At 28.0% G+C, this 24,805-nt stretch overlaps 9 protein-coding genes across 11 annotated transcripts; 3 read left to right on the top strand and 6 right to left on the bottom strand.

Moving 5' to 3' along the window:
* Window positions 1-497: 497 nt before the first annotated feature.
* Window positions 498-2,731, bottom strand: LOC128953593 (phosphoserine phosphatase-like). 2 transcript variants are annotated; one of them, XM_054299086.1, is made up of 7 exons: window positions 2,547-2,731; window positions 2,234-2,318; window positions 1,705-1,949; window positions 1,340-1,474; window positions 932-1,077; window positions 723-871; window positions 498-656 (listed from the first exon to the last, which is right to left on the bottom strand). In XM_054299086.1, the coding sequence occupies exons 3-7, from the start codon at window positions 1,851-1,853 to the stop codon at window positions 546-548; spliced, it is 690 nt and encodes a 229-aa protein (XP_054155061.1). In that variant the 5' UTR covers window positions 1,854-1,949; window positions 2,234-2,318; window positions 2,547-2,731; the 3' UTR covers window positions 498-545. The 2 variants fall into 2 exon arrangements, with proteins under 2 accessions (XP_054155061.1, XP_054155062.1); XM_054299087.1 differs by having other exon boundaries at window positions 1,705-1,917.
* A 2,574-nt stretch (window positions 2,732-5,305) lies between these two features.
* Window positions 5,306-8,724, bottom strand: LOC128953721 (trafficking protein particle complex subunit 11-like). Of its 2 annotated transcripts, XM_054299242.1 has the most exons (8): window positions 8,177-8,724; window positions 7,877-8,117; window positions 7,683-7,800; window positions 7,449-7,622; window positions 7,338-7,371; window positions 5,700-7,253; window positions 5,446-5,622; window positions 5,306-5,367 (listed from the first exon to the last, which is right to left on the bottom strand). In XM_054299242.1, exons 1-8 carry the CDS (start codon window positions 8,405-8,407, stop codon window positions 5,323-5,325), a joined length of 2,574 nt encoding a protein of 857 aa, XP_054155217.1. In that variant the 5' UTR covers window positions 8,408-8,724; the 3' UTR covers window positions 5,306-5,322. The 2 variants fall into 2 exon arrangements, with proteins under 2 accessions (XP_054155217.1, XP_054155216.1); XM_054299241.1 differs by having other exon boundaries at window positions 5,700-7,371.
* Window positions 8,725-8,803: 79 nt separating this feature from the next.
* On the top strand, window positions 8,804-10,226 carry LOC128953725 (ER lumen protein-retaining receptor 2-like). Its single transcript, XM_054299244.1, has 5 exons — window positions 8,804-9,233; window positions 9,304-9,404; window positions 9,468-9,626; window positions 9,683-9,935; window positions 9,992-10,226. Exons 1-5 carry the CDS (start codon window positions 9,143-9,145, stop codon window positions 10,024-10,026), a joined length of 639 nt encoding a protein of 212 aa, XP_054155219.1. The 5' UTR covers window positions 8,804-9,142; the 3' UTR covers window positions 10,027-10,226.
* Window positions 10,227-10,543: 317 nt separating this feature from the next.
* On the bottom strand, window positions 10,544-13,171 carry LOC128953724 (serine/threonine-protein kinase PLK1-like). Its single transcript, XM_054299243.1, has 5 exons — window positions 12,548-13,171; window positions 12,371-12,478; window positions 12,198-12,314; window positions 10,918-12,132; window positions 10,544-10,861 (listed from the first exon to the last, which is right to left on the bottom strand). The coding sequence occupies exons 1-5, from the start codon at window positions 12,644-12,646 to the stop codon at window positions 10,628-10,630; spliced, it is 1,773 nt and encodes a 590-aa protein (XP_054155218.1). The 5' UTR covers window positions 12,647-13,171; the 3' UTR covers window positions 10,544-10,627.
* A 253-nt stretch (window positions 13,172-13,424) lies between these two features.
* Window positions 13,425-14,743, top strand: LOC128953619 (RNA exonuclease 4-like). Its single transcript, XM_054299120.1, has one exon. It carries the CDS (start codon window positions 13,773-13,775, stop codon window positions 14,703-14,705), a length of 933 nt encoding a protein of 310 aa, XP_054155095.1. The 5' UTR covers window positions 13,425-13,772; the 3' UTR covers window positions 14,706-14,743.
* Window positions 14,744-14,896: 153 nt separating this feature from the next.
* LOC128953736 (WD repeat-containing protein 13-like) lies at window positions 14,897-16,653 on the bottom strand. Its single transcript, XM_054299255.1, has 3 exons — window positions 16,353-16,653; window positions 16,166-16,301; window positions 14,897-16,091 (listed from the first exon to the last, which is right to left on the bottom strand). The coding sequence occupies exons 1-3, from the start codon at window positions 16,465-16,467 to the stop codon at window positions 14,897-14,899; spliced, it is 1,446 nt and encodes a 481-aa protein (XP_054155230.1). The 5' UTR covers window positions 16,468-16,653.
* Window positions 16,654-17,519: 866 nt separating this feature from the next.
* Window positions 17,520-19,311, bottom strand: LOC128953676 (14-3-3 protein epsilon-like). Its single transcript, XM_054299190.1, has 4 exons — window positions 18,975-19,311; window positions 18,600-18,906; window positions 18,169-18,512; window positions 17,520-18,108 (listed from the first exon to the last, which is right to left on the bottom strand). The coding sequence occupies exons 1-4, from the start codon at window positions 19,039-19,041 to the stop codon at window positions 18,035-18,037; spliced, it is 792 nt and encodes a 263-aa protein (XP_054155165.1). The 5' UTR covers window positions 19,042-19,311; the 3' UTR covers window positions 17,520-18,034.
* A 2,338-nt stretch (window positions 19,312-21,649) lies between these two features.
* Window positions 21,650-22,998, bottom strand: LOC128953609 (translation initiation factor eIF-2B subunit alpha-like). Its single transcript, XM_054299107.1, has 7 exons — window positions 22,915-22,998; window positions 22,762-22,857; window positions 22,569-22,705; window positions 22,393-22,509; window positions 22,218-22,330; window positions 22,001-22,145; window positions 21,650-21,913 (listed from the first exon to the last, which is right to left on the bottom strand). The coding sequence occupies exons 1-7, from the start codon at window positions 22,925-22,927 to the stop codon at window positions 21,650-21,652; spliced, it is 885 nt and encodes a 294-aa protein (XP_054155082.1). The 5' UTR covers window positions 22,928-22,998.
* Window positions 22,999-23,066: 68 nt separating this feature from the next.
* On the top strand, window positions 23,067-24,106 carry LOC128953592 (coiled-coil domain-containing protein 130 homolog). The gene is made up of 4 exons (XM_054299084.1): window positions 23,067-23,211; window positions 23,276-23,409; window positions 23,464-23,896; window positions 23,951-24,106. The coding sequence occupies exons 1-4, from the start codon at window positions 23,209-23,211 to the stop codon at window positions 24,104-24,106; spliced, it is 726 nt and encodes a 241-aa protein (XP_054155059.1). The 5' UTR covers window positions 23,067-23,208.
* Window positions 24,107-24,805: the final 699 nt, after the last annotated feature.

The following is a 24,805-nucleotide window of genomic DNA, read 5'->3' as shown; positions in this document are numbered from 1 at the left end:
TTGCATTCATTAAAATATTTGACAAACCATTTCGTATTCACATTTCATTTGCCAAACAATATTTATATTATGCATGCGATTCATGCAACACATGAAATAAATTTAAATAAGATAATAAATAAGTCATTTAACAAAAACAATAAAACAAACTTATTTTTATAGTTTTAATTTATCTGTTATAAAAATGAATAAAAAACTACATTTGTATAATATTCATATTTAACAAAAAGAAATGAATAAAAATAAAATTTATAAGTTTAAAAACCAAAATCCAAAAACTATTTTTTGTTAATATTTAATTACAGTACTTTGAATATATTGTACATCAATTAAAGCTTTATATTTATATTTATAAGTAATAAATTAAAAAAAATGTTAATAATTAATATTAAATATTAAAAATTTAAATATATATATATATATATTTATATTATAATAGATAATAATAAAGTAGAAAAATTGAGAAAAAAATTATTTGTAAATGTAATTATATATAACATAACAATATATTAGTCAGAAGTAAATACTAAAAAATAAATTAAGAATCAATTTCTGTTGAGTTCTTCAATGAGGTCATAGAATGAGGTGACGAACCATTTCGACTCTTTCTTCACTTTCTCTCGTATTTGATTTCCTCCGAAACCAATGAACGCGTCCTAATAAATGACAAAATAAATATATATAAATAATAAGTTACTCCTGAAATCCATTGTGTTTCTTACAGCTGGAGGACAGGCCTCTAAATCAGTTACTCCATCACCAATCATAACGACTCGTTGGTATCCTTGTAAGTGCTTAAGATAAGAGACCACCTGTGCCTTACCATCCTGTTGTGATGTCGGCTCTGTTTCATCAAATCCGGCATAACTTCCTGTGTGGACATAAATTTGCATCAATTGAAGTCTAATATAAAGCAAATCCTAAGACATACCATCAAAAAAAAATTTGATTCGATTGGCAAATATATTTTTAACGGGAATCTTGAGTTCTCGGGCCACGGGCTCTATCACCGAATAGAAACCACCCGATACTAAGTACACGTCAATATCCCTTTCAATCAGAAGTTTAACTAATTCTCTGGTAATCAACAAAAACATAACATTATATAACTTTTCAATTATTTACTTATATATACATTAAATATGTTTTACTGTATATCAATGAAAGTTTGGTGAAAGTATAAATTTAAGCCTAACATAAATGTATGACAAAATCACAGTTACATAAAATCCTAGACTTAATATATAAATCGATATATTAAGTGATAATCATTTGCAAGAATTTGTTGCAAAAATAATAGTATTTTGGGATTTCTATGAAGTATAGACTCAATACATACCTAATTCCTGGTGTCAGTCGTGGCGGATGTGTTTTCAGGTATTCTTTAAGCATTTGTGTGTTTGGCTGAATCAGATCCAATCGTTGAGCCAAAGCATCTCTGAAACTACAGGTTCCCCTCATAGCTCTCCTCGTCCTGTTTTGACACAAAATTGCAATTTTATATCAAAATATATTACATTAGAGATTTTATTTCACTTTATTTAATATCATTTTCTTTAAGCATCGATATATTATAATATAAATATAATGCTATAATCTTGTAAATAGATATACATTATAGCATTACATTAGAGAATATGATATGAGAGCAAAATGTCCTTAAAAGGAGTTCCTCTTTAAGTATCAAATGAGATAATAACTTACATTTCAGTCACTTCTTTCTCTTTTCCCGCAAATTTCGCGATTTCATCGATAGCTTCATCTCTACAAACAGTGGAATCGATATCAAAACAGACGGCATCTGAACCCCGAAAGATAGCTCTGACACGACTTTCCGTTAAATTATTCGACATCTTCTTTGACCACTTAATACTCGACAACTGGTGTGACAACAATCTCAACAATCTCTTCTCAAATCTTAAGAAAACCCGTTTATTAAATACTTTGCGCTAATTATTGATTTTTTTAAAAAAAACATTCATTTATATAACACAAAACTTTTTAAAAATATAATTTTTTTATTTCAGGTTTTCATTTGAATTAAATATAAAATGAAATAAAAAACCAAATTATTAATTAAAATAAATTTTTTATTCCAATTTAAAATGTAATTCAAACAAAGTAAACGTTGAATATATTTGCAATGAATAGCATATTAAGCAATAAAAAGGAAAATTTATAAAAAAAAAGTTATACTAAAGTTTACAAAAGTGACATTATTTTGAATACTTACGAAAAATACTGAATTATTAGATAAATTAAAATATTTCAGATATTTGTGCAAAAAAGCAAATGAATTGATGCCAAATAAATGATAACTAAAAAATAATAAATTAAAAAATAAAATAAATAAGTAAAGTATTTATATATAAATATATATTATTTATAATATTTTAAAAGTTTACAATAGTTGAAAAATTCTTTGTTAAATAAATTAATTTATAGAGAAAAATACAATATAATAAAGATTTGATAAAAACATGTCTAAAAATAAGTTATGCAATACATATATAAATTAATTATATATTTATATTAGCATATATTACCTTGATAGTTTTGTAGCTTAATTGTCAAAAACAAAAATTGAAATATTCAGCTCAGAGTAGGTGAGGGCTTATTAAATAGTGTTACTGTTGTGCTGTACTGTAGTGCTGTAGTGCTGTAGTGCTGTAGTGCTGATGCAATTAATTTCATACATGTATATTATTGGGCATGTATTATACTGTGTAGCTGTGTATACTGTATAGCTTATGTAGTTTTTATAGTTTTTGTATAGACACTATTAGACAGATGTTTATTTAACTGATTTAACTATATATTTAGTGACGTCAAGTCAACTATATGGCCACCCAATGGTGTGTTTCACTGGTATTGTTAATGAGTGACTGCTTTTTAATAGTTAATTATTACTAAACAGTAGTTTTATAAAACTGAATCAAACATATGACTTAAAAATTAGAAAAAACACATCAAATCATTCAATTGGATGTTTCAATGATTTGACAGAGCATTGCCTTAAAATCAAACACAACAACAATACGTCAATACATGTGACAACAATTATTAACTCAAAAACAATATTTATTAAAACACTAAACTAATTATATAATTATTATAAACTTGTTGTTATCCAAAATATAAATTCATATTCAATAAAAAAAACTATAGTTTAATTAATATTAATATATTTATGACAATACATGAATAACTATCAAAAGTGTATTTATCGTCAATTTTATAATTATAGACTAACTCAGACTCACTGTCGCCTCTAATAAGATAAGCATTAGTTTTGAGATAACTTTTTGGTTTTAAATATATCGTAAAAATACATTACTTGAGATAAACTTAGTCTTTACTATCACACGATGTGCACAAACAGGTCTTATTTTCAATGATTTTCAAAAAAATAATTGTTTGACTTTACTTTTATAAAAATAAGTTTCGGGAGATTTATCTATTTATACTTTTAAACATTTATATATTAATATATAAATATACATATATATCACAAACTAAGTCAAATAAAAAACGATATTTAAATGATATATATATATATATATATATATATGAGAGCATATAGTCTATATAGACATAAATTTATATATTAGTTATGATTAAAGTCCAACTGTCCCTAAAATACAGACTTAAATTGGTACCAATTGGGACCTCCAGTAAAATATATATTTATTTGCAATTTATTAATCAATAATTATATAACCCTATCTTATATTTAGATATTATATTGTACTCTACAGTAATGTTTGATAATAATATTATAAAGTTAGATAAATCATTGATTTGTGTAAAATTCCATTATTCAAAAAATAATTAGAAATTTAAAGATATATTAATTGCTATTTTGCTAAATAATATAAATTAAGTAATCATGTTTGCAAACTTCAAGTAATTTATTGAAAATGAAATATCCAATGTCATACTGTTTGTAATACAAATTTATAAAAAAAACATCAAAATACTGACCTTGATATTACAATACATAATAAATACTTTTTGATATTAATATTCAAATATTTACTTATAATAAATTCTTTATAATATTCTGTTTAAAAATATATATAATTCATATATAATTAATGTATTCATTTAATAAACATTTTTGAATTTATTTATTATAAGTAGTAAAATAAAATAATTATGTAAGAAAATAATAAAAAATAATATATTAAAATTTTATTATATATTAATATATAATACCGTAATTATTTAGCATTAATAAAAATTAGTAGTTATTCTTAGACATAATACTTTATATAATTTTAATTTTATTGCATATAATACTGTAATAAAATTCAAGTTAATATTTACAAAAATAATTTGTTTGATTTTAATAATTATTTAATAACTAGATATTATAAAAAACATGACAAAACATTTAACTCATTAAATGCRATATTTCACTAATTAATTATGATTTGATCCTAGTTTCTGAGTAATTAAAAATTAACCATAATAAATACATTACAATTATATAACTTTTATCTTATAAATAGTATTTATTTTGGCCTAAAATAAGTTTTATCATTAAAATAAAACTAATTATTAATAACTGTGAAGAAAGATATGTTGAAATGTCATTTATATTAACATTATATGATTTGACTGATTATGCATTAAATAGAAATGACATAACTGTTGCTATGCATCCAACGGATTAATGTGTGACTAAATTAAATATTATTTAGTTATAAATCGTGATTTCAATTGTCAATTATATCTACAAAAAATGCATATATGAATCAATTTATTATATAAATTTATTACATAAAATATAATATATGGAATTTTGTGGTAAAATTACGTTAACAAAGTTTAATAAAAAGCTGTTTTTAATAAATAAATAATTTTCAAACTTTTTCTTTGTTTCAATTTTTTATATATACAGCATATAATATACCCATTCTCAAGGACTTTCAGTACATTTTTTATAATTATATAACTTTCGCTTTATATAATATAAATTAAACTATACAATAAATATTAATTATGCAATAACATTTAATTTTTGTTAATCTATATAATTTAAAATATAAATTTATCAAATTTAATAATAAATAATAAACTTTGTTGAATTATGGCTACAATTATGTTGATAACATAAATAGTGTTATTTATAATAATAAAATACCTGTACTTTGCTAAATATAGTTTACTTTTTTAAAAAATCAGTTGACAATTATTTCATAATAAATTTGTGAGCAAAAAGAAACCAATTACTAACAGTCAATACATTAACCAATTAAAACTTATTATTAAAATATTTTCATTGCATTATTTAAAAAATACAGGTATAACATGGTATCAACAATTTTGGTGTAATATATCGTTTAATATTTTAGTTTGTGGCTGTGGGATATAAAAATACATTAATTATAATTTAAATAAATCATACTCTACAGTATATAAGTAAATAAAAATACTCACAAAAATAAATAAATGATCTGGCAATATTGGATCCATAAAATCAATTTGTTTAGAGGAAACACCTACTTTCTGATGAATAGATATTTTAAGTTTAGGTAATTCAAGTGTTCCACAGATCAATGGATATAATATGAAGTATTGTCCAACATTTTCATTAGTTTTCAATACTATATTAATCTATTTTATTAAAACAAAAATTTAAATAGATAATATATATATATATAAACTAATTAAACATTCAATATACTACTAACCAATTTATTTCCAGAATACATAAAATTATCGGATGTTCCCATTGATAGCTCTAATAACAATTCACTATCAGTTTTATTTAATATATTATAGCGTAAAATCATTGGATTTCGTGCCACACATTGATCCGGATATTTAAGTTCAACAAAAATCGGTGAATTGTTGTCCAAAACGGTAGGCATAGTACTACTAGGGTGTGCTGTTGATGGTGTATCGTATATATTATATGTGACAACAGGTCTTATACTAGACTTTGCCATACATTTGGTGTCGTAATCATTGTTTTCATTGTATTTCCATTGCATTAATATATTAAAAAATTGAGTTTCAAAAGCTAGTAATACATCTGTGATGACTATACTTTGATGACTGTCTTCAGTAAAATTAGGAGTAATATTGAATAAAAACTTTTGACAAATGTATGGTTTCAATATCAAACTATTATCACTAGTATTGTCTAATGTATGCGTTATTTGACAAAATTGATTATAAATCTCATTTGTAAATAAAATGTTAAGTTTTGTTAATTGAATTTGTTTGGGAAGTAATGATTTGATTTGAAGATTCAATTCAATAGTTTTGTCATTAATTATTATATTACTTGAAAATTTCGGTTTACATTCAATAAAAGTCATCAATGATTCCATTTTCATATTTATCTCAATTTTGTCTGAAATCAGTGATAATGCATTTGTCCATAAATTTAATGCATTCATAGCATCATTTTCATCAACAAATTGCAACAAAAGTGGCGATTGTTTCTGAATTATGTTATTAATACTGTCTTGTATTGCAATTTTATATTGCGAGTCATAACAATTGGATGCCATAATTTCAAGACCTAATTTAACAAAATTAATTACATCAGCGGATAGATAAGCGGCTTTAAGTGCAATCATCAAAATATGTTCAATCAATGGTAGCCAACGTTCGTGTCTATAATTAGGTAAAACATTGTTGAGAAATGTGAGAGCATTACTATAATCTCTGTTATATAAGTACTCGTCGGCCACTAAAACCATTAAATATCTTTGCATTCTTAAACAGTGATATTTTTTCAATTGATTGATGGCATTACTTAATGATAATATTATTTGCGCCGATAGACTACCGATATTAGTATATTCTTTATATTGCAATCCTTTTAATCCAATTCTTTCTTTGTCGGCATCCAATGGTTCGAGTGTTTGACAGCCCGGTCTCCACGACCTCTGTCCGAAAAACTCCATTTCTTGATTTGATTGCAAAACTGAATTAAATAAATCAATTTCTTCAACAGTTAATGAATTGAATTCAATTGGAGAACATATAGAGAGACAAAGTTTTCTTCTATTCATTGTTTGAAGGGCTGCATCCAAATAATAAGTGCCCGGATTTTGCACCTGAGAAGCGACTAAACCAGAGATTATAGCAAATTCAAAAAGACTGGCAAAAAGTGAGAACTGTTTCGATAGCCACGCCGAGTGCTCGAACTCGATCTCTTTAGGTTCACATTTGCCTTTAAATATATCGATGTGTCGCCTAAACTGAGAGATTGCATCCAATGGTGTACTCAACTGAAAACACAATTTGCAAATCTTGTAATTAATAAAACCACCGATTGTTTTGATTTCATATAAATTGGTTAAAGTGAGTCTCACTTCCATTAGATATGCAAAAGCATTCTTGTAATGCCTATTATGTAAATAAAATATATTTTTAAATTAATTTTCATTAAAAACTATTTAACGTATTATTAAAACATATCTCACTTGAGAGCAGTGTTTGGGTCCTGTTTTAGTTCACTATAAAAAGCTATCTTAAACTGATGTCTCACATAAAGTAATTGATGAGTTGTCTTATTGAGCTGATCCGCATGTGATTTGACAAGTTTGCATTCATTGTGATAATACAATTTCGACAATTCATACAAAGCTGATTCCATTCTTCATCAATCAAATAACTGCCATTAAACCATTTCATTAAAGAAATCTATATATTTTTACCTCAATATGTATTCCATTATTTGCGAGACATCACTAACTGGAAGAACAAACAGTGACTTAGCGTTAAGATCACAGGAATTGCAAAGAAGTGCTGCTCTTTCGGTAACTAAAGAATCATCTGTTCGTAAAATATTATAAGATTTTTACCGTAAAGTGTTATTATAACCAAATATTTAAAACAAATGACGACAAACCCGATGGTAATGGTGTTGATGTTTGGATGAGAACTAATGTGATCTTTGTGTTCCTTAAGTGAAGAACTCGTTTCAGATACTCAACTCTGGCCACACAATCGGTACGCTTTTGATTCCAGTTTAAGTCATCCCAATTGAGTTCAAAAAATAAGACGCAAACCGACGGAATGTCAAACAAATGCTTCTTCAGCCACAATGACTTGAGAATGCCTTTGGGAATGTGCCACTCATATGAAGACTTCTGGTCATTACAGCAACAAACAGTCAATTAATATCTTCTATCAAATCAATGGTCAATACTTTAGGTTTGGATGCAATGAATGTGTAGTTATCAGTGATTTGTTTGAAATAAAGCGGTGATCGATCTGATCCGCGATTTACAGTAAATGAGTTCCAAATCAAGGCGTGGATGGCATTAGTTTGAGCGCTCAGACCTACCAGTGATATGTATGGCACAGGAGTGTACTGAAGCTCTTCGGGAAACCAGTCGTTGTCATCGCCGTCGGCCATCTGTGTCTGTATATCACTCATTGTTATCAAAACAATGTCTATAAGACAACACTTCAAAACATAAAATGTTAAATCAAGTAATAATATCTTCACTAAAGTGATCACCAAATGAGTGTCCAATCAATTAAAAGTGTCTTCAATTGTGTACTCATTTGTTGACAATTTGTGTCTCATATCATATCATTGATTGCCATCTATTGAGTCATTCATAAGAAAGTTATCCACAAATACTATGAGAAAGTGAGAGACAGTGGGTGTGAGTGAGTGTTGTATGTATTGAATGACAATTGCATAACATTTGCATTTAAAGTGTGTTTTGGTATGACATGAGTGTTACGTGATATGTGAATGAATGACCGGTTAGTACAATGTGTTAGTCTATTATAATTATATTACTGTATAGACTATACTGTAGTCTATAGAGTAGTGTTAGACATGAGGTGGAGATATATTATAGTACTGTATGTCTAACAATATGTTGAGTCAGTGCTCATAATAATAGTGTTTTGTATATTAAATATTCAGTGATTCAGTGCTCACACACTCTCTCTCTCTCTCACTCTCTCTAACATACAGTCTGTGCCCGTAATGTCAGTTGTGTTTGATCTCTGGCCACGTCGTCAAGTCTTCAAGTATTGAATCAATTGATAAGTGATCGCTGGTTGTGGTGAACACAGACTCCACTTAAGAGTTAAGACAATCGATTGAGTGACCAATTGTTGCAATAGTTGTCTAAATCAGTAGAAATCATATGAAATGAATATTTTCCGACTGACGGGTGATTTGTCACATCTTTTAGCTATTATTGTCCTTTTGGTTAAGATATGGAAAACCCGTTCGTGTGCTGGTATGATATGACCAAACAATTGATCTCAACTATCAAGTGATACTAATGACAATTGTCTGACTTTTTGTAGGGATATCGGGAAAGAGTCAAATCTTATTTGCATTGGTTTACATCACCCGATATTTAGACTTATTTACAAATTATATATCTCTTTACAATTCGTTTATGAAGGTATAGATTAGATCCACTTATGATTTGTAAATGAGATAATTGTTTAATGATTTATCTTAACAGCTAGTATTCATCTGCACCTCATTGGCCACTCTGTATCTAATGTACATGAAATTCAAAGCCACTTACGACCGAAATCACGACACTTTCAGAATTGAATTCCTTTTGATTCCGATCACTATATTAGGACTAGTAGTCAACCATGAATTCACACCACTTGAGGTATTGAATAGATTTTTAATATGAAATTGGTTTCAATTTTGAATATCAATTAATAGGTGTTGTGGACATTCTCGATATATCTGGAATCGGTGGCCATTTTACCACAATTATTCTTAGTGTCGAAGACGGGTGAAGCCGAGACCATAACATCTCATTATTTGATGGCTTTGGGTTCATATCGAGCATTATATCTGATTAACTGGATTTGGCGCTACTATTTTGAAGGCTTTTATGATTTGATTGCCATCGTTGCCGGTATTGTCCAAACAGTTCTCTACTGTGACTTCTTTTATCTTTACGTCACAAGAGGTTTGTCTGACTTTTAAGTTTAAACATTATTATTAATGACGTGTTTTTTCTACCAGTAATCCGAGGTCGGGCTCTGAGACTTCCCGCATAAGTATTTGTTGATAACTTTGATTTTAAATCAAATGCAAATATAGTTTTAATTTAACTAAAAATCACAATTAATTTAACTAATGAATGTTATTTGTAATATTAAAGTGCCTCAAAATGATCGGCAAATTTCAGTCTTTAAGCTCATTATTGATTTTTCTATATTTATTTTCAATTAAATATTATTTAAGTTATAAATTCCTAAATCCATTGTTTTTACTTATTATTAATTGTAAATATTAAACAATTTTAAATATTTTAGATAACCATTAATCAAAGCTTTAGTTAATGTCATTATTATGACATCGTTTTTTGATAAATTAGTCGATTTTTTCTAAATTAATTTCGAAAGTGATTAAAAATTATTTATATAAATGTGAATTATTTTTTATCAACAAAATCTGTAATTTAATTAAAAAGTATAATGAATTTTTTATTTAAACAAAATTAAGTGAATCTCTAAGAATATATATATAAATATTTTTAAAAATAGCTAAAAGATTAAATATAAAATATGGCTGAAATATAGTGATATACAATATATATATATAATTAAGAGAAATAAAAATATATAAAACATTAAAATGATTGCCTTTACATAGGAATCAGTTACCGCTTCGCTTTGAACCGGTCTTTGTGTTAGAGCTAAGCTTATGAGTCATTAATCTGTCGACAATATCATAGGCATATCGGACACGAGTGAACAGCTCTTTACTGCAGCCATACTTCTCCATCAAACTAAACTTATATGTCTTGAAGTCTCGCTTGTCATTGATGTAAGTGACGGCACCCATCAATGGACATAGAATTAATTTAGTGTGATCTTGGAAAAAGTTGATCTGAAATGCATTCAATATTAGTATTGTTTCAAATGAAAAACAATGTTTATAAATACCTGAACGGATCCGTTAGTCAATTGAAAGACAATAGCATTTCTTGTTCGGAACCAATTGTTAAGATGTGGTAAACGCACCAAATCATCGCCTTCACGAGGTTTTGGCTTATCTCCAGTCTTCAACAAATGCTCATTCATGTAGTTTCTGAAGTACTTCAATAGTGTTAACTTCTTAAGAATATCGTTTGGACACGAATCAAACTTATGATATCTCTCATTGCCGTCTCTATCAATGTAATGCATATTTGATTCATCAGACATGAGAACAATTTTGGTGATGTCGTTGAACAAAACGCCAACACTATTATCGCATAATTGGTAGCCAATACCGTATTTATCAGTATAGTCGACCCATTTGGAGATCCAAAATATGGGCGAAGAAACAGGATCTTCGGCTTCATCTTCCATAATCTGAGGCAAATCCGCAGGTTTTTGTGCAATAAGATGAAGCAATTGATTACTCAAATCCTTCAAATAATAGTCTTTTGGCGCCGAATCGAGATTTCCTTTCGGTCGCAGATTTGGTTCGTTATATTTGTTGACTAAAGCCTTCTCAGGAGACTTAGTCATACCATTGTATGCCATTTCTCCCAATGGTTTTCGTGGAGACATTCGCGCGTCATTTGGAAGTATTGAAAGCCGAGAATCATAACGAGGAGCTACTGTAAGACAGGATACTGGAAGACGTGACGGAATATAATTCTTTGTTAGATATGGATGATCTAACACCTCAGCCATTGAGGGTCTCTTTTTGGGATCAGATTGTAGTAAAATGCTAATAAAATTGGCCACTTCTGATGGTACGTGAACCGGAATCTTGTATTCATTACATTTGATTCGTTTGTATGTGTCCTTTAAGTCGTTAGTTTCAAAGGGAGGTTTGCCACAGATTAGTGTGTATACAATACAACCCAAAGACCAAACATCCACTTCAAAACTGTGACCCTTTTTGAATAAAACTTCCGGTGCGATATAGTTAGGAGTTCCGCAAAGTGTAAGTTTGCGTTCGCCTTCTGAAGCAATTTTTGTGGCCAAACCAAAGTCGCCGACTTTGAGTTGCATATTATCGTTGAGAAACAGGTTTCCTAACTTGAGATCCCTGTGCACAATGCGATTCTCGTGCAGGTATTTACAAGCGCAGGCAATTTGGTGCACATAATATCGCACTTCAGACTCATTCAAAGTTTTACGCCTTTTATGCATTTCCATCAACGACTAGATTTCAAACAAACAAAAAGTTTATAATAATGTCATTAATGAAACACTCGTCTAATACTTACTCTTTTACTGCAGAGTTCGAGGATAATGTAAATATAGTCCTTATCCTCAAAGAAAGTGTGAAATTCAACGACATGTTTGTGATTAATAGACCGATGAATTGTTATCTCTTGAGTCATCTATTAATTCAAAAAAAGTTTAATAACTTAAACACAAACTCTTGAATAAGACATACCTTATCTTTTTGGTCGGGTTTGACTAACTGTGATTTGGCGATCACTTTACCCGCATATATAACACCATTAGATGTATCAATCAGTTCATAGCATTTGGCAAATCCTCCCTTTAATTGCAATCAATAATACATTATAATTATTGAAACTTTCATTAAGTGGTCACTCAATGGACATACCCTTCCCAAGAACTTTCCTTTGCGATACTGTTTTCGTGTTTTGGGATCAATTACCAAATCAGGTATTTCAATCTTCATGAGATCGTTACGGCGAGACATTTCAATGATAATTAATGGACACAATTAAAAGTATTTATTTAAAAAAATTGATAAAACCGTTAAAACTTAGTTTAAAAAAGGTATGAAAACCATTAAATTATGATAAAAACTAATTGCAATTAAACGACTGATTCATTCATTTAAATATTAAAATAAATGTATTTAAAAAACTTTGAAATCATAGGAAATGTCGTTAAAAACGGTTTTTTTAAAAGTAATGAAACGATCGATGCCTTCGCCAGTCGTTTAGACACTGAGTTAAAGTCCGACTCAAAAGTTGTTGTCTTTTTAAACAAGTTTTCAAATTTAGTGCTCATTTGCAACGTTTACTCAACCCTTTAGACTATAGACTATACTGTAGTGTATAATATGTTAAAGTTTATACACTATTGTCAGTCTATTGTATGCATTGTGTGCCCACACAAACACATGTCACTGACTTAGCCATACATTCAATACATTCAATACATTCAATGCAATGCACTCTCAATCAGAGTCAACGGTCAACAAGTATTTCAAAAATTTAAATCTTGTTTCGCACGCAATGCGCATGCGTTCAGTCTTTAAAGGGTTTTCAAAATCAACTGACAATGTGTTGCTATCGTTACCATCAATACATATACTACATGTTATTATAACTCAATACTAGAGTAGGCGGAGCTTAAATATCATACAATTAATATACACATCATGTTGTTTTGTATGTATATATTGGTAAAAGTCTATGTTTGATATATGTCATAGAAATATGTATGAAATGTATAATACATTTATAGGATAATATGTGAACACAATATTAGAGTAATGTTTGTTTGATTGCATATTGTTTTGCTTTTTTGTTGCACGTGTTTGTAATTTAACAACACGTGTTACGTTACAATCCATGATTTGATTCAATTGTATAATATAGTGATAGGAAGTCACGATTTGTGTACCGATTTGATGCTAAAACAGTGATTGTTATTAATATAACATATAATTTGTGACATAATTTTAGGCCTTAAATGACTTCATAATTGTTATGAAAATAACTGACAATTACTTGAAAACAACAATTGTTTTGGTTTTTAATTGACAATAAAATAACTGTTATTTTCAGACACTCTTTGGTGTTGTGTTTCTAAATATGGATCAAAATAGTAGTAAAAAGCGTAATAAACAAACAAATAACAAAAAAGTTGTTAACAAGAAAAAGAAAAATAATTATAAAAGAAATAATTTGAAGACTAGTTGTAAATATCCTCAAGACGTCAAAGATATGTCCATTAATTGGAAGCGTTTGGAGAATACATTGAACCAAAACAAGAGTCATAAGAGTAATGACAATAAAATGAACAAAAAGAAGAAATATTTGAATAAAAATAATAGCAATGAAAGCGATAAAAGTGATAATAAAAGGACTAATAATAAGAATATATGGTTTGATGGCGTAGACAAATGTCTTATTAAGTCATCGATGTCTGAAACTAATCCATCAAACAGTGACTCAAATGCTAGACTTGTCAAAGAGAAAAGCTTTAACGGTTTGACAAAAATAGTGGCCATCGATTGTGAAATGGTTGGCACTGGAACTGATGGAACTTATTCAATGTTGGCCAGAGTATCAATTGTTAATTTGTTTGGTCACTGTATTTATGATAAATATGTGAAACCAGTTGAAGAAATAACAGATTACAGAACAGCTTTCAGTGGTATCAGACCTTCAGATTTAGTTAATGCAGAGGACTTTAAAACAGTTCAGAAACAAGTGTTTGATATATTAAACAATAGGATAGTTGTCGGACACGCCATTCATAATGACTTTAAAGCACTTCTATTAAGTCATCCAAAAAGTAAAATTCGAGACACGAGTCGATACTTTAAGAAGTTGTTAGGCGGAAGAAATCCGGCCCTCAAGAGGCTATCGGACTCAGTCTTAGGCGTTAAGGTTCAGACAGGAGAACATAATTCAATTGAAGACGCGAGGGTTGCCATGAGATTGTATACTATGTTTAGAAACAAATGGGAATCAGATATCAAGAAAAAGGATATAAAACGGTCGAAAACATCCAAAAAATAATTGATATATTAATTAAAATGATTTCTTATTTAATCATAATATTTAAAAATTGTAAAATATTTGTAAAATGTATTCATTATTTCTTTTTATTAATGTTATAGTTATGAGAATATCAATTATTCGTATAATATTAAAAGTTTTAAATTTATTATATTATGAAACAATAATTTATTTATTTAGTATTAATTGAATTAAAATGTTTCTCTTTTCCAAATAATGACATTTCCTTTACTATCACTTGAAGCTAAAAGACTTTCATCATAATTAAAACAGACGTCTAAAACTGGTGCTGAATGTCCCTGAAGTTTATTAACGCATTTGCTTTTACAATAGTTGTCTTCAACAGTAAAGAAATGGACACAAGTGTCTTCACATCCGGTGACCACACAAAATCCGTGTCGATTTGAGATAATTGGACAAAAGGAACTTCGAATCATTAGTTCCCGATTTTGGTGTTTTATTGAAAAGCTTTGAGTTATTTCCAAATTAGATTCACTTCGGTTTACTTTAAATAACAATAAGGCATTACACGCACTGTTGACTAATAGCAAAGGATCACTATTAGTAGAACCAGAAACACATCGGTTAGATATAGAAGTGATGGCACATCCGGCCACTACTATCACTTTGTTAAATAATATAAGACGACATGTTTTCATCTCAAATATAAATGATGATATAAAGCCTTTAGAGTCGCCGACCCAAAGCGTTTGACCGGTTATGTCAAAACATAGACACAAAATGCAATTATGTTCATCACTGCTCTTAAACATACCCCCCTTTGTGTAGATACCGGTCGACACATTGAGGACTTGAAGATAACCTTTTGAATTGGCCGTAACCACCATATTATTATTGTAAGGATGGAAACTACAGGCCATTACTGGTAAACCGTAGGGATCTTCAATTGTGCGCAAACAATAACCAGAAGCCGCTCCCCATAACTTTACGGTTCCATCTAAAGAACAACTGACTATTAGATCATTAGATAGAGACCATTCAAAATCAACGACTCCTGCTTTATGTCCTTTTAAGATATATAATATGGTTGCTGGGGATGGAGTTAATTGACATATAGATAAAGTCGAGTCCATAGATGCACAACAAAGCAATGACTTGTCATCGTTGGCGAATCGGATCGAAGTGACGGCTTCTTTGTGCTGATCAAAGATGTGATGCATTCCTGAAAACGAATAGTTCTCCGAAAAGGCATTCATCACATTATTTCGAGTCGAGTCTAACTCAAAGTCTGGTATCAATCGATCGTAAATATTGCTGATATTGGGATCAAACACTGAAAACAATTGACGACTGGGTCTCGACTCCATCGAGTCTTCAGATGTCAAACGACTGTTACTATTACTTCTTACATATCGATTTCGGGATCTGTTTACAGATAATTGACTTATTATTATTAATATTAATAAATAATATCATAAAATCATATCAATGATACTGACGACTGATCCCATTTGACTCCATATCTTTGGCTCAATAATTGTGTCCTGAGTTTTATATATTGTTTACGAAATGAATTCAACTCTTGTTTGGATATCTCTCTGAGGATCTGATTTCTTCGCTTTATATATAATATCTCTGTTGATGACAATCAATGTTAATCAATGTAATCAATAATCAAAGTCTTACTGATGTTGGCGTTTCTGAAGGCATTATATCGGACATCGATGGCAATGATTTGTTGCCAAATGATGTGACACTTGTATTGGTTTTGCTTTTCAATTGAATTCATTGATTCAATCATTGATTCATTTATTTAATTAATTAATTTATTAAATCAAATCAAATCAAATAAGTTTAGTATTCATTCAATCATTTCAATAGCAATACATTTGACAATACATTGTAAACATAACATTACGTCACTCTATGTGTCATTCAATGAGGCAATGGTTTGCATTTATTGCATACTTGAGATGAACTCAAATACCGATTCTCACTGTATTTTAATAGCAATTAATTAATTAGGCGTCAAATTGACATGAAATGCACCGTTAGTTTAAATATCAATCTCTTTGATTGCAATCAACATTAAATATATTATAATTTATTACATTTAACATTTCAATTCAACCAAATATATACTGTAGACCATAGTTTTAAATTTGTTTTAATTAATAAGAGAATAGTGATTAATATAAGCAAAATTACATAAACTTATTATATGATAAATGCAATTCATTTAATTTATTTGCTATAAAATACAAAATTCAAATTATTTCATGAATATCGTGTTTAAATCGTCTAATTTAATGTTATTTACTATAATTTTTTTTGTCAGCAATTATTAAGTTTCAACATATTTTAATATCCAATTTATTCCCAAAATTAAGATTTTGAATAACCATTACATTACATATTTATTAAATACATATATTATGTATTTTGTAATATCAGTTTCACTACCAATAGTTACATCTAAATAATTTTTAAAAAAGCATTTCATATAAATAGAAACTAACGAATAAATTAAGTTAAAGATAACAAATAAAATAAATCTCAAGAATATTTAAATATCAATTCACTGAAAAATAAAAAATATGTAAAACGAAAAATTTTTGGAAAAATATTTAGCATTAGACTAGAATTTTAGTATAAATATAAAGATATTGATATAAATTTTGTATTAAAATCATACTTGAGATCAGACATTATTTCTGTTAATTTTCATCAAATTATTATCATTTTATAGCTAAATATTAGTTAATATTAATTTAGAGAAATGTTTTTAAATATTTTTATCACAAAATGGAATAAAATATATTTACGTTAAGATTGGCTTAAATGGAGTTTGTTTTGCATTTATCTATAAAATTGAATTTAATATTCACAGTAATTGTTAAATTCATTAAATTTTAATTTAGTTGTATATAAATTAAAATTAGATTTAACATAAGTCTCTGATTTTGTTATTTATTATTATTTATATTAATTTTTATAATTGGGTTTACAAACTATGAACATAATATAAATAATATACAAAATAAACTCCATTTGTTCGATAATTTTTTAGAAAATTTTGGCTAAAATATAAATTAATTAACTCTAAAAATTGGTTTCATTAGACAAATTTTTATGAAGTTAAATACGATACATAAATATTATTGTATTACCGGTAGTTTTTTACTCTTAATATTTCAAAATTTAATGAAAAATTTTAGATAAAGTGAAACCAAATATTACCGCTCATATTAAAACTTATATAAAATTAAAACAATTTTAAAGTATATCAGTATTAATGATGTCGTTATTAGATGAGGATTAGGGAACAGACGGACTTTTTAACTGAAACTAAAAATAATTGATAAAATTTATGAGACATCAGTTGTCTGTTCAGTCTCTGCGGGCGGTGCTCCACCTGAAGACTCTTTTTGGTCGCCGTCTCCTAATATCAAACAAATATCCTATTAATTTACAAATCAAAAGCATATATATGTGGACATACCGTTGTGCTGCATATCTGATGTCCATAACGTCAGGTTATCTCTAAGCAATTGCATTATAAGTGTCGAATCCTTATAACTCTCTTCAGAAAGTGTGTCCAATTCAGCGATTGCGTCATCAAAAGCAGCCTTTGCTAACCGACAGGCCCTCTCTGGAGAGTTCAATATCTCGTAATAAAACACTGAGAAGTTGAGTGCCAGACCCAGTCTTATGGGATGTGTTGGCGGCAATTCAGTCATCGCTATATCTGAAGCTGACTTATACGATACCAAAGAATTCTCAGCCGCCTCTTTGCGATCATTTCCGGCCGCAAACTCAGCCAAATAGCGGTGATAATCTCCTTTCCTAATATAATACCATTAATATTAATATTAATAATAATCTTAATTATTATAAATTCAGTTTTTAGTTATCAATGAATAAGTGACTGACATTTTAAAGTAAAACACTTTCGACTCTCCCGAAGAAGCCGTAGGAATCAAATGCTTATCCAAGACATCGAGTATATCGAGACAAATGTCACGCAATTCTTTCTCGACTTGAAGTCTGTATGTCTTAATCAACTCAATGCGTGTTTCGGATCCTTTCAGTTCCTCTTTCTGTTCAATAGACGATATAATCCTCCAACTGGCCCGTCGGGCACCGATCACATTCTTGTAGGCCACTGACAATAGGTTCCGTTCCTCGACAGTCAGATCGGCATCAATTGTCGCCACTTTCTTCATCGCGTCCACCATTTCTGTCAATCGGTAAACAAAACAATTCATTTAAAACAATCAATTAATTGGTCAACCGATGGTCACTTACCATCATATCTCTCGGCCTGTTCGGCCAACTTTGCTTTGTAGACATTGTCTTCTCGATTATCGGTCATTATTTCAATTAATTAAATCAAATGAGATATCAGTAGTGATGTCTTCAGTGATCACTTGTGTGTCAATCGCTGTCTTCAGTGTTGTCTATCTCTCTCTCTCTCTCTCTCTCTCTCTCTCTCTGTATATATAATACTCTAATAGAGTCTCAATAGCTGTCTATTACTCACTATTTTCACTCACAAAACAATTCAGTCGAACATAACGTCAAAGTGTTATCCAATCGCTGCTCACGACTAGAGGCCGACATTTACTATACATTTGAGACACTTATACACTTGTATATGAAATACATTGTGAATCACATGCCATACCATACAGTCATTGACTAACATTACAGTCAATACTAACAATCAATGAAACGGGCATTAAAAGTGTATATACTTTGAATGTACTCATGCATTATCACAACAGTTAAATACAATACATTACAATTTAATCAAATCATTAATATTGTTATAACATTATAATATATAATCTAATAATATATACATTTTTGTTTTAATCTCAATAATTAACATAATTTAAAAATGAATCAATATATACATATTTTGCTGTATTTAACATTAATAATGATTTTTCCATTACTTAATCATTTATAAACCATTAGAATTATGTCAAGTGTATGATTATATTGTGTTTGAATTATAAAATACCAAAATCTTTTTAATATTAAAAATTAATATTTATTATTTAATATTATATTTATTTGTAAAAAATTTAATTAAATAAATTTATAATTTAATTTTATCTATAAAGTATTATTGTAAATTTCAATATATTCCAATTTTAATTCCCTATCTATCTATCCCTAATCCCTGGACTTTTTAACTTTAATTCCTGCTCTATCCCATCCCATCCCAGTCGACACAATTATTCCCATTCAAATAGGGACTTAGATTTATATGTCTACTTTTATCGATTTATTATACTTAAAAAAAATAAAAAATTTCTGATTGTATTCAAAGTATTTACGCTTTTAATACCTACAAAACTTATCGCTAGTATTGACCCATTGCTAACACACACGTGCTTTACATTTTAGTTTGACATTTGGTATCAATTTAAAAATGACCATCATCATTTAAAAATGACCATCATCATTTATCATATACAGTCATTCATTATATGTCCATGCTCATTTTTATAAATGTCAATTAACTCAAATTTATAAATCTTTAATTATTTTTTATCATTTGTTATATTAATATTTTAGTTTGTATTTATCAGTTAACGCACATTAAGATTATTACTATATTTTAATCATTTAAAATATTTATTCAAACAATACGAATACAAAAAATAATACTTAAATATGATATAACTAGTCATTAAGTTTTTATTTAAAATCTAATTATTTATGAAATTTTATAATAGATATAAATTATTTCTATTAGAATTCAATTCAATTTATTATTAATTAATTAATATATTAATTCTATAAAAATGTTATTTTTAAATCAATACTAGTTTACAATCATAGAAGTAAATAATTATTTAAATCAATAAATTAAAAAAAAAGTTTTTAAATCCAGATTCCAAGTAAAGGATTTGATAAAATTAATTAAAGTTTAAATACTTAACTTTTTATACAGTAATTGTTGGCTCTAAAGTTCATTTATAATAAAAGACCAAATAAAAAGTTTGTTATTTGTTGTTAAAAGTTTACAAAAAGTTAATAAAATTATTGAATTATAATAAAATCTATATTTTTATTAATTAGGTTTGAGTTATAATTACAACATTAAATATAAGGCATGATTTAAAACGTTTATATTTTTATATTTACTGCAAGTTTGTTATTATCTCATATAATTAAAAGGTTTGATCTTAATATAGTACTGTACTATACCTATACTGTATAATACTGTACATTGAAATAAATACCCGTATACTGAGTAAACTTCTTATTTAATTAGTTAAACTAATTATTTAATAAACTAATTAATTTTTTTTATAAAATTTTATTTAAAATATATGATGAGCACAACTTCAAATGGTTGGACACATTGTCTAATTTTAACTAAATTTGATTTTTATACATTTTTGACATTGCAATTATTAACCAATAATATAATATAATGATTTTATAATAATATATTTTAGTACTTTATTTTTAGTATTTTAGTATGTACAGTAGTATAGTATAAAACATGTACAGGTATTAAAATAATATTGGTGTAATTTAATTTTGAACAAAAAAAAGTCACATAAATAATCAAAAAGTTATAAACTATTTTCAAGTTTATATTTATTAAAAAATTATTAAAAGTTAATAWCCGTTTTTGGTCTTTAATAATAAGTATTGAATTAACGAATCAACTCTATATTATACCCCTATATTGAATGCGTGTAAAACATATCGTATTCTTACTGTTTTGTTATTCAAACTAACAGCAAATAAATATTTTCTTAAATGTTTAAAAACTGGTAATAAAAAGTAATTTTGATTAAATATGACAAACAATACGTTAAAATAAAAATCGTTGAAATAACTTTAAAAAATAATTTATTTCATTTATTGATTACCTTAATATGAAATTTTATTTTATAAATACCGTATCGGTAATTGTTAGAAAAAATATTGAAAAACTAATTATAATAACAATACTATAAATAGAGTTGCATTAGTTGATCGCTGACCGCAGCAGTGGTTAAAGTTCCCAAATCTGTTAATAATAATGTTATATAAGAAGGAGGCGTATAATCAACGAGTGGGTGATCAGCGAAATCAGTATTGGTTTTCCATTTAAGTCTATCGGGAATATCGGACTGATTTAAGGGATATAAACGTATAAATTTAAAACTTTCAGCTAAAGCATAGAATGGTTTGTTCATTGATTTGGCGCAAATGGCCACTGAATAGGTTCCGATCTAACAATAAATTTAACAAAAATAACAATAAATTATTATTATTATAGCATTTATTCAAATATTTATCTTTTGATAATAAAATAATACTTTATTAATTATTCCTCCACTTTCAGCGACACCTTCAGCGCCAACCAAAACAATGTCAACTCTTTCCATAATATAAGCGACTGCGGAGTCAATAATCAAAGTACTCATAATTCCGTTTTCTTTAAGCCATTCAACCATTATTTTGCTTTAAAAATATATATATAAACAATAAAATATAGGTAATTGTATATAACTGACAATCGATGTCATCAAATACCCGCTCATATCAGGTGCAGATTCAGTCACATAAACAGTAAATCTTTTATTAGCTTTCTTTGCTTCGGCTAACGTACAGTTGACAGCACGGGAACAGCCGTGGATTAAAATAGTCTAATATTGACAACAAAATCATATGCAATAATTGTATGGATAATAATATGCATAAAACATACGCAACCGTCCGATATGAACGGGTGTCCATTTTTGGCCACTTTTTTGCGACATTCCATCATTTTCTTGAGAAACAAATCACTTCTTCGAGATAATTCACTTTTCAATTCACGAAATTCCTGAAAATCCGATCATTAATATTATAATTGAAATAATTTTTAAGTTGATCTCAATTCACGTCATATTCCGACGCTTTTAATGTAATAAATCTGAAGTAAATCTCTGCCACTGATTCCACTTCAGTTCGCGACTCAGTATTCTTCAGCAATTCAATGGCTGACCGGACATTATCGCGAAGACCCGATGCAGTGGTGGCTATAAATTGGTTTATATATGTGTTATGCTATGATATATGACTCTCAAAGACATACATTCATCTCTCTTCAAGTATTCAATTAATGTCTTAAGTGTTGCGATCGCTGGCGAACTCTCGACAGCCAACTCTTGGCGATAGTGTTGACAAATGGCTAACAAACAAAACACGAGATAATTATTACAAAGTATTATCAGTTAACAAGACATACATTGATTGTCCATTTGAGGTGATCTTCAATTTCAAGACTTAGTATTCAATTTGATATCAAATCAAGTGATCAACAAATACCACATAAATTAAGTCTTAATTATCAAAGCATTAGTAATAGAAAAGTATTGAAATTTTTCAAACATTATTAGTGAACAACAAATGTATAGAAAATGTGATGAAATTAACTGACGTTTTGTTGACAACTCTATTGAATGTCAAGTGTTGTACTGTTTATGAAAAATAACGGATCAATCATTCAATTGTTTACTAAAAGACTTAATTTAAAGACAATATGGTTTGTATTAATTGTATTAAATATGATTGACATTAATATTAATAATGTTTGTCTTATATAATAGGCTGAGCGAAAAGCGACGAATAAGTATTACCCGCCGGACTGGACTCCGGCCAAGGGTTCAATCAATAAATTCAGAGGTAGTCATCCACTTCGGGACAGAGCCCGCAAACTACATGAAGGCATACTTATCATTAGGTTTGTTATGACAAAGACATTGTATATCATATGATTGATTGATATCTCTTTCAGATTTGAGATGCCATTCAATATTTGGTGCAATGGCTGTAATAATCACATCGGACAGAGTGTCAGATACAACGCTCAAAAGTCTAAGACAGGGATGTATTACACGACTCCTATCTATAAGTTCCGTATGAAATGTCATTTATGCGACAATCACTTTGAATTTCAAACGGATCCCAAAAATTTGGATTACGCCATATTGAATGGCGCCCGAAGACAGGAACTTAGATGGGATGCCAAAGATAATGAACAAATAGTTGCCGAAGACAAAGAAGTTATCAAAAAATTAGCCACAGATTCAATGTTTAAGTTAGAGCATGAAGTAGAAGATAAACAAAAGGCTAAAGATGTCGAACCAGCCATTGAACAGTTGGAATCGCTTCAGAAACGATGGAAAGATGACTATTCATTCAACAGAGCCATTAGAAAGACTTTTCGGGTAATTAATACTAAATTGATTGACAAATGAAGTAATTTATTTGTTTTCATTTAGACTAAGAAGTATGAACTCAAAGCAACTAAATTTGCTGATCGATCGTTACTCAAGAGATCTTCGCTTCCTTTATCTCTCAAATTGATTCCCGAGTCTAAAGAAGACTCAAAGTTAGCAAAACTTATGAAACTCGAGTCAACGAAATGTAAGATATAGTTATATTTCACTTAACAGTCATTTTTATAATTATTAATATAAATAATTAATTTTTTTAAAGCACTCGAAACTCAACAAAAAACTAAAAGAGAAATAATTTTAAAGAAATCTATATTTGATAATACATTACAATGCAAATCAAGAGATCTCATCGATAATTCAAAGTTATTTGAATCCAATAATATTTTTAATGCAAATAATTTGAAAAATTGTATAAATAGTAACGTAAATGATAGTATAGATAATAATAAAACTATTATAAATGCAAAAAATATCAAAAATAGTGAAACCGATAAACCAATTATTGCTTCTTTAGTAGATTATAACAATAGTGATTCTGATTAAACATTTTTAAAATTTTATAATAAATATATAATTTATAAAATATAAGTACCGGTATTTTTATTTGTAAATAAAAAAATTATTATCAATATAATATTTTTATTTATTTAGAAGATTTAAATATTACAGTAAATTATTAAAAATATTAATATACTGTAAAAACTGTAAAAATTATTATAGACTTAAATTATAATAAAATATTTATATAAACTTATTATTAATGAATTTAGAAATGAATTTCAATTGAATTAAGAAGTGGTAACATATTGTCGACACTTATTCAGTGAATCCATAGAATTGATTGTTTGGACTGATTGTGTAGACACTGTCAGTCGTAGTCTCAGTCGATGACTCTGA

This window comes from Oppia nitens, unplaced genomic scaffold, assembly GCF_028296485.1.
Source record: "Oppia nitens isolate AA-2021 unplaced genomic scaffold, nextdenovo-longstitch-racon4-pilon3 scaffold23_pilon_pilon_pilon, whole genome shotgun sequence".
NCBI lineage: Eukaryota > Metazoa > Arthropoda > Arachnida > Sarcoptiformes > Oppiidae > Oppia > Oppia nitens.
Note: the sequence above shows the minus strand (reverse complement) of the source record. Positions and strands in the feature narration are given on the sequence as shown.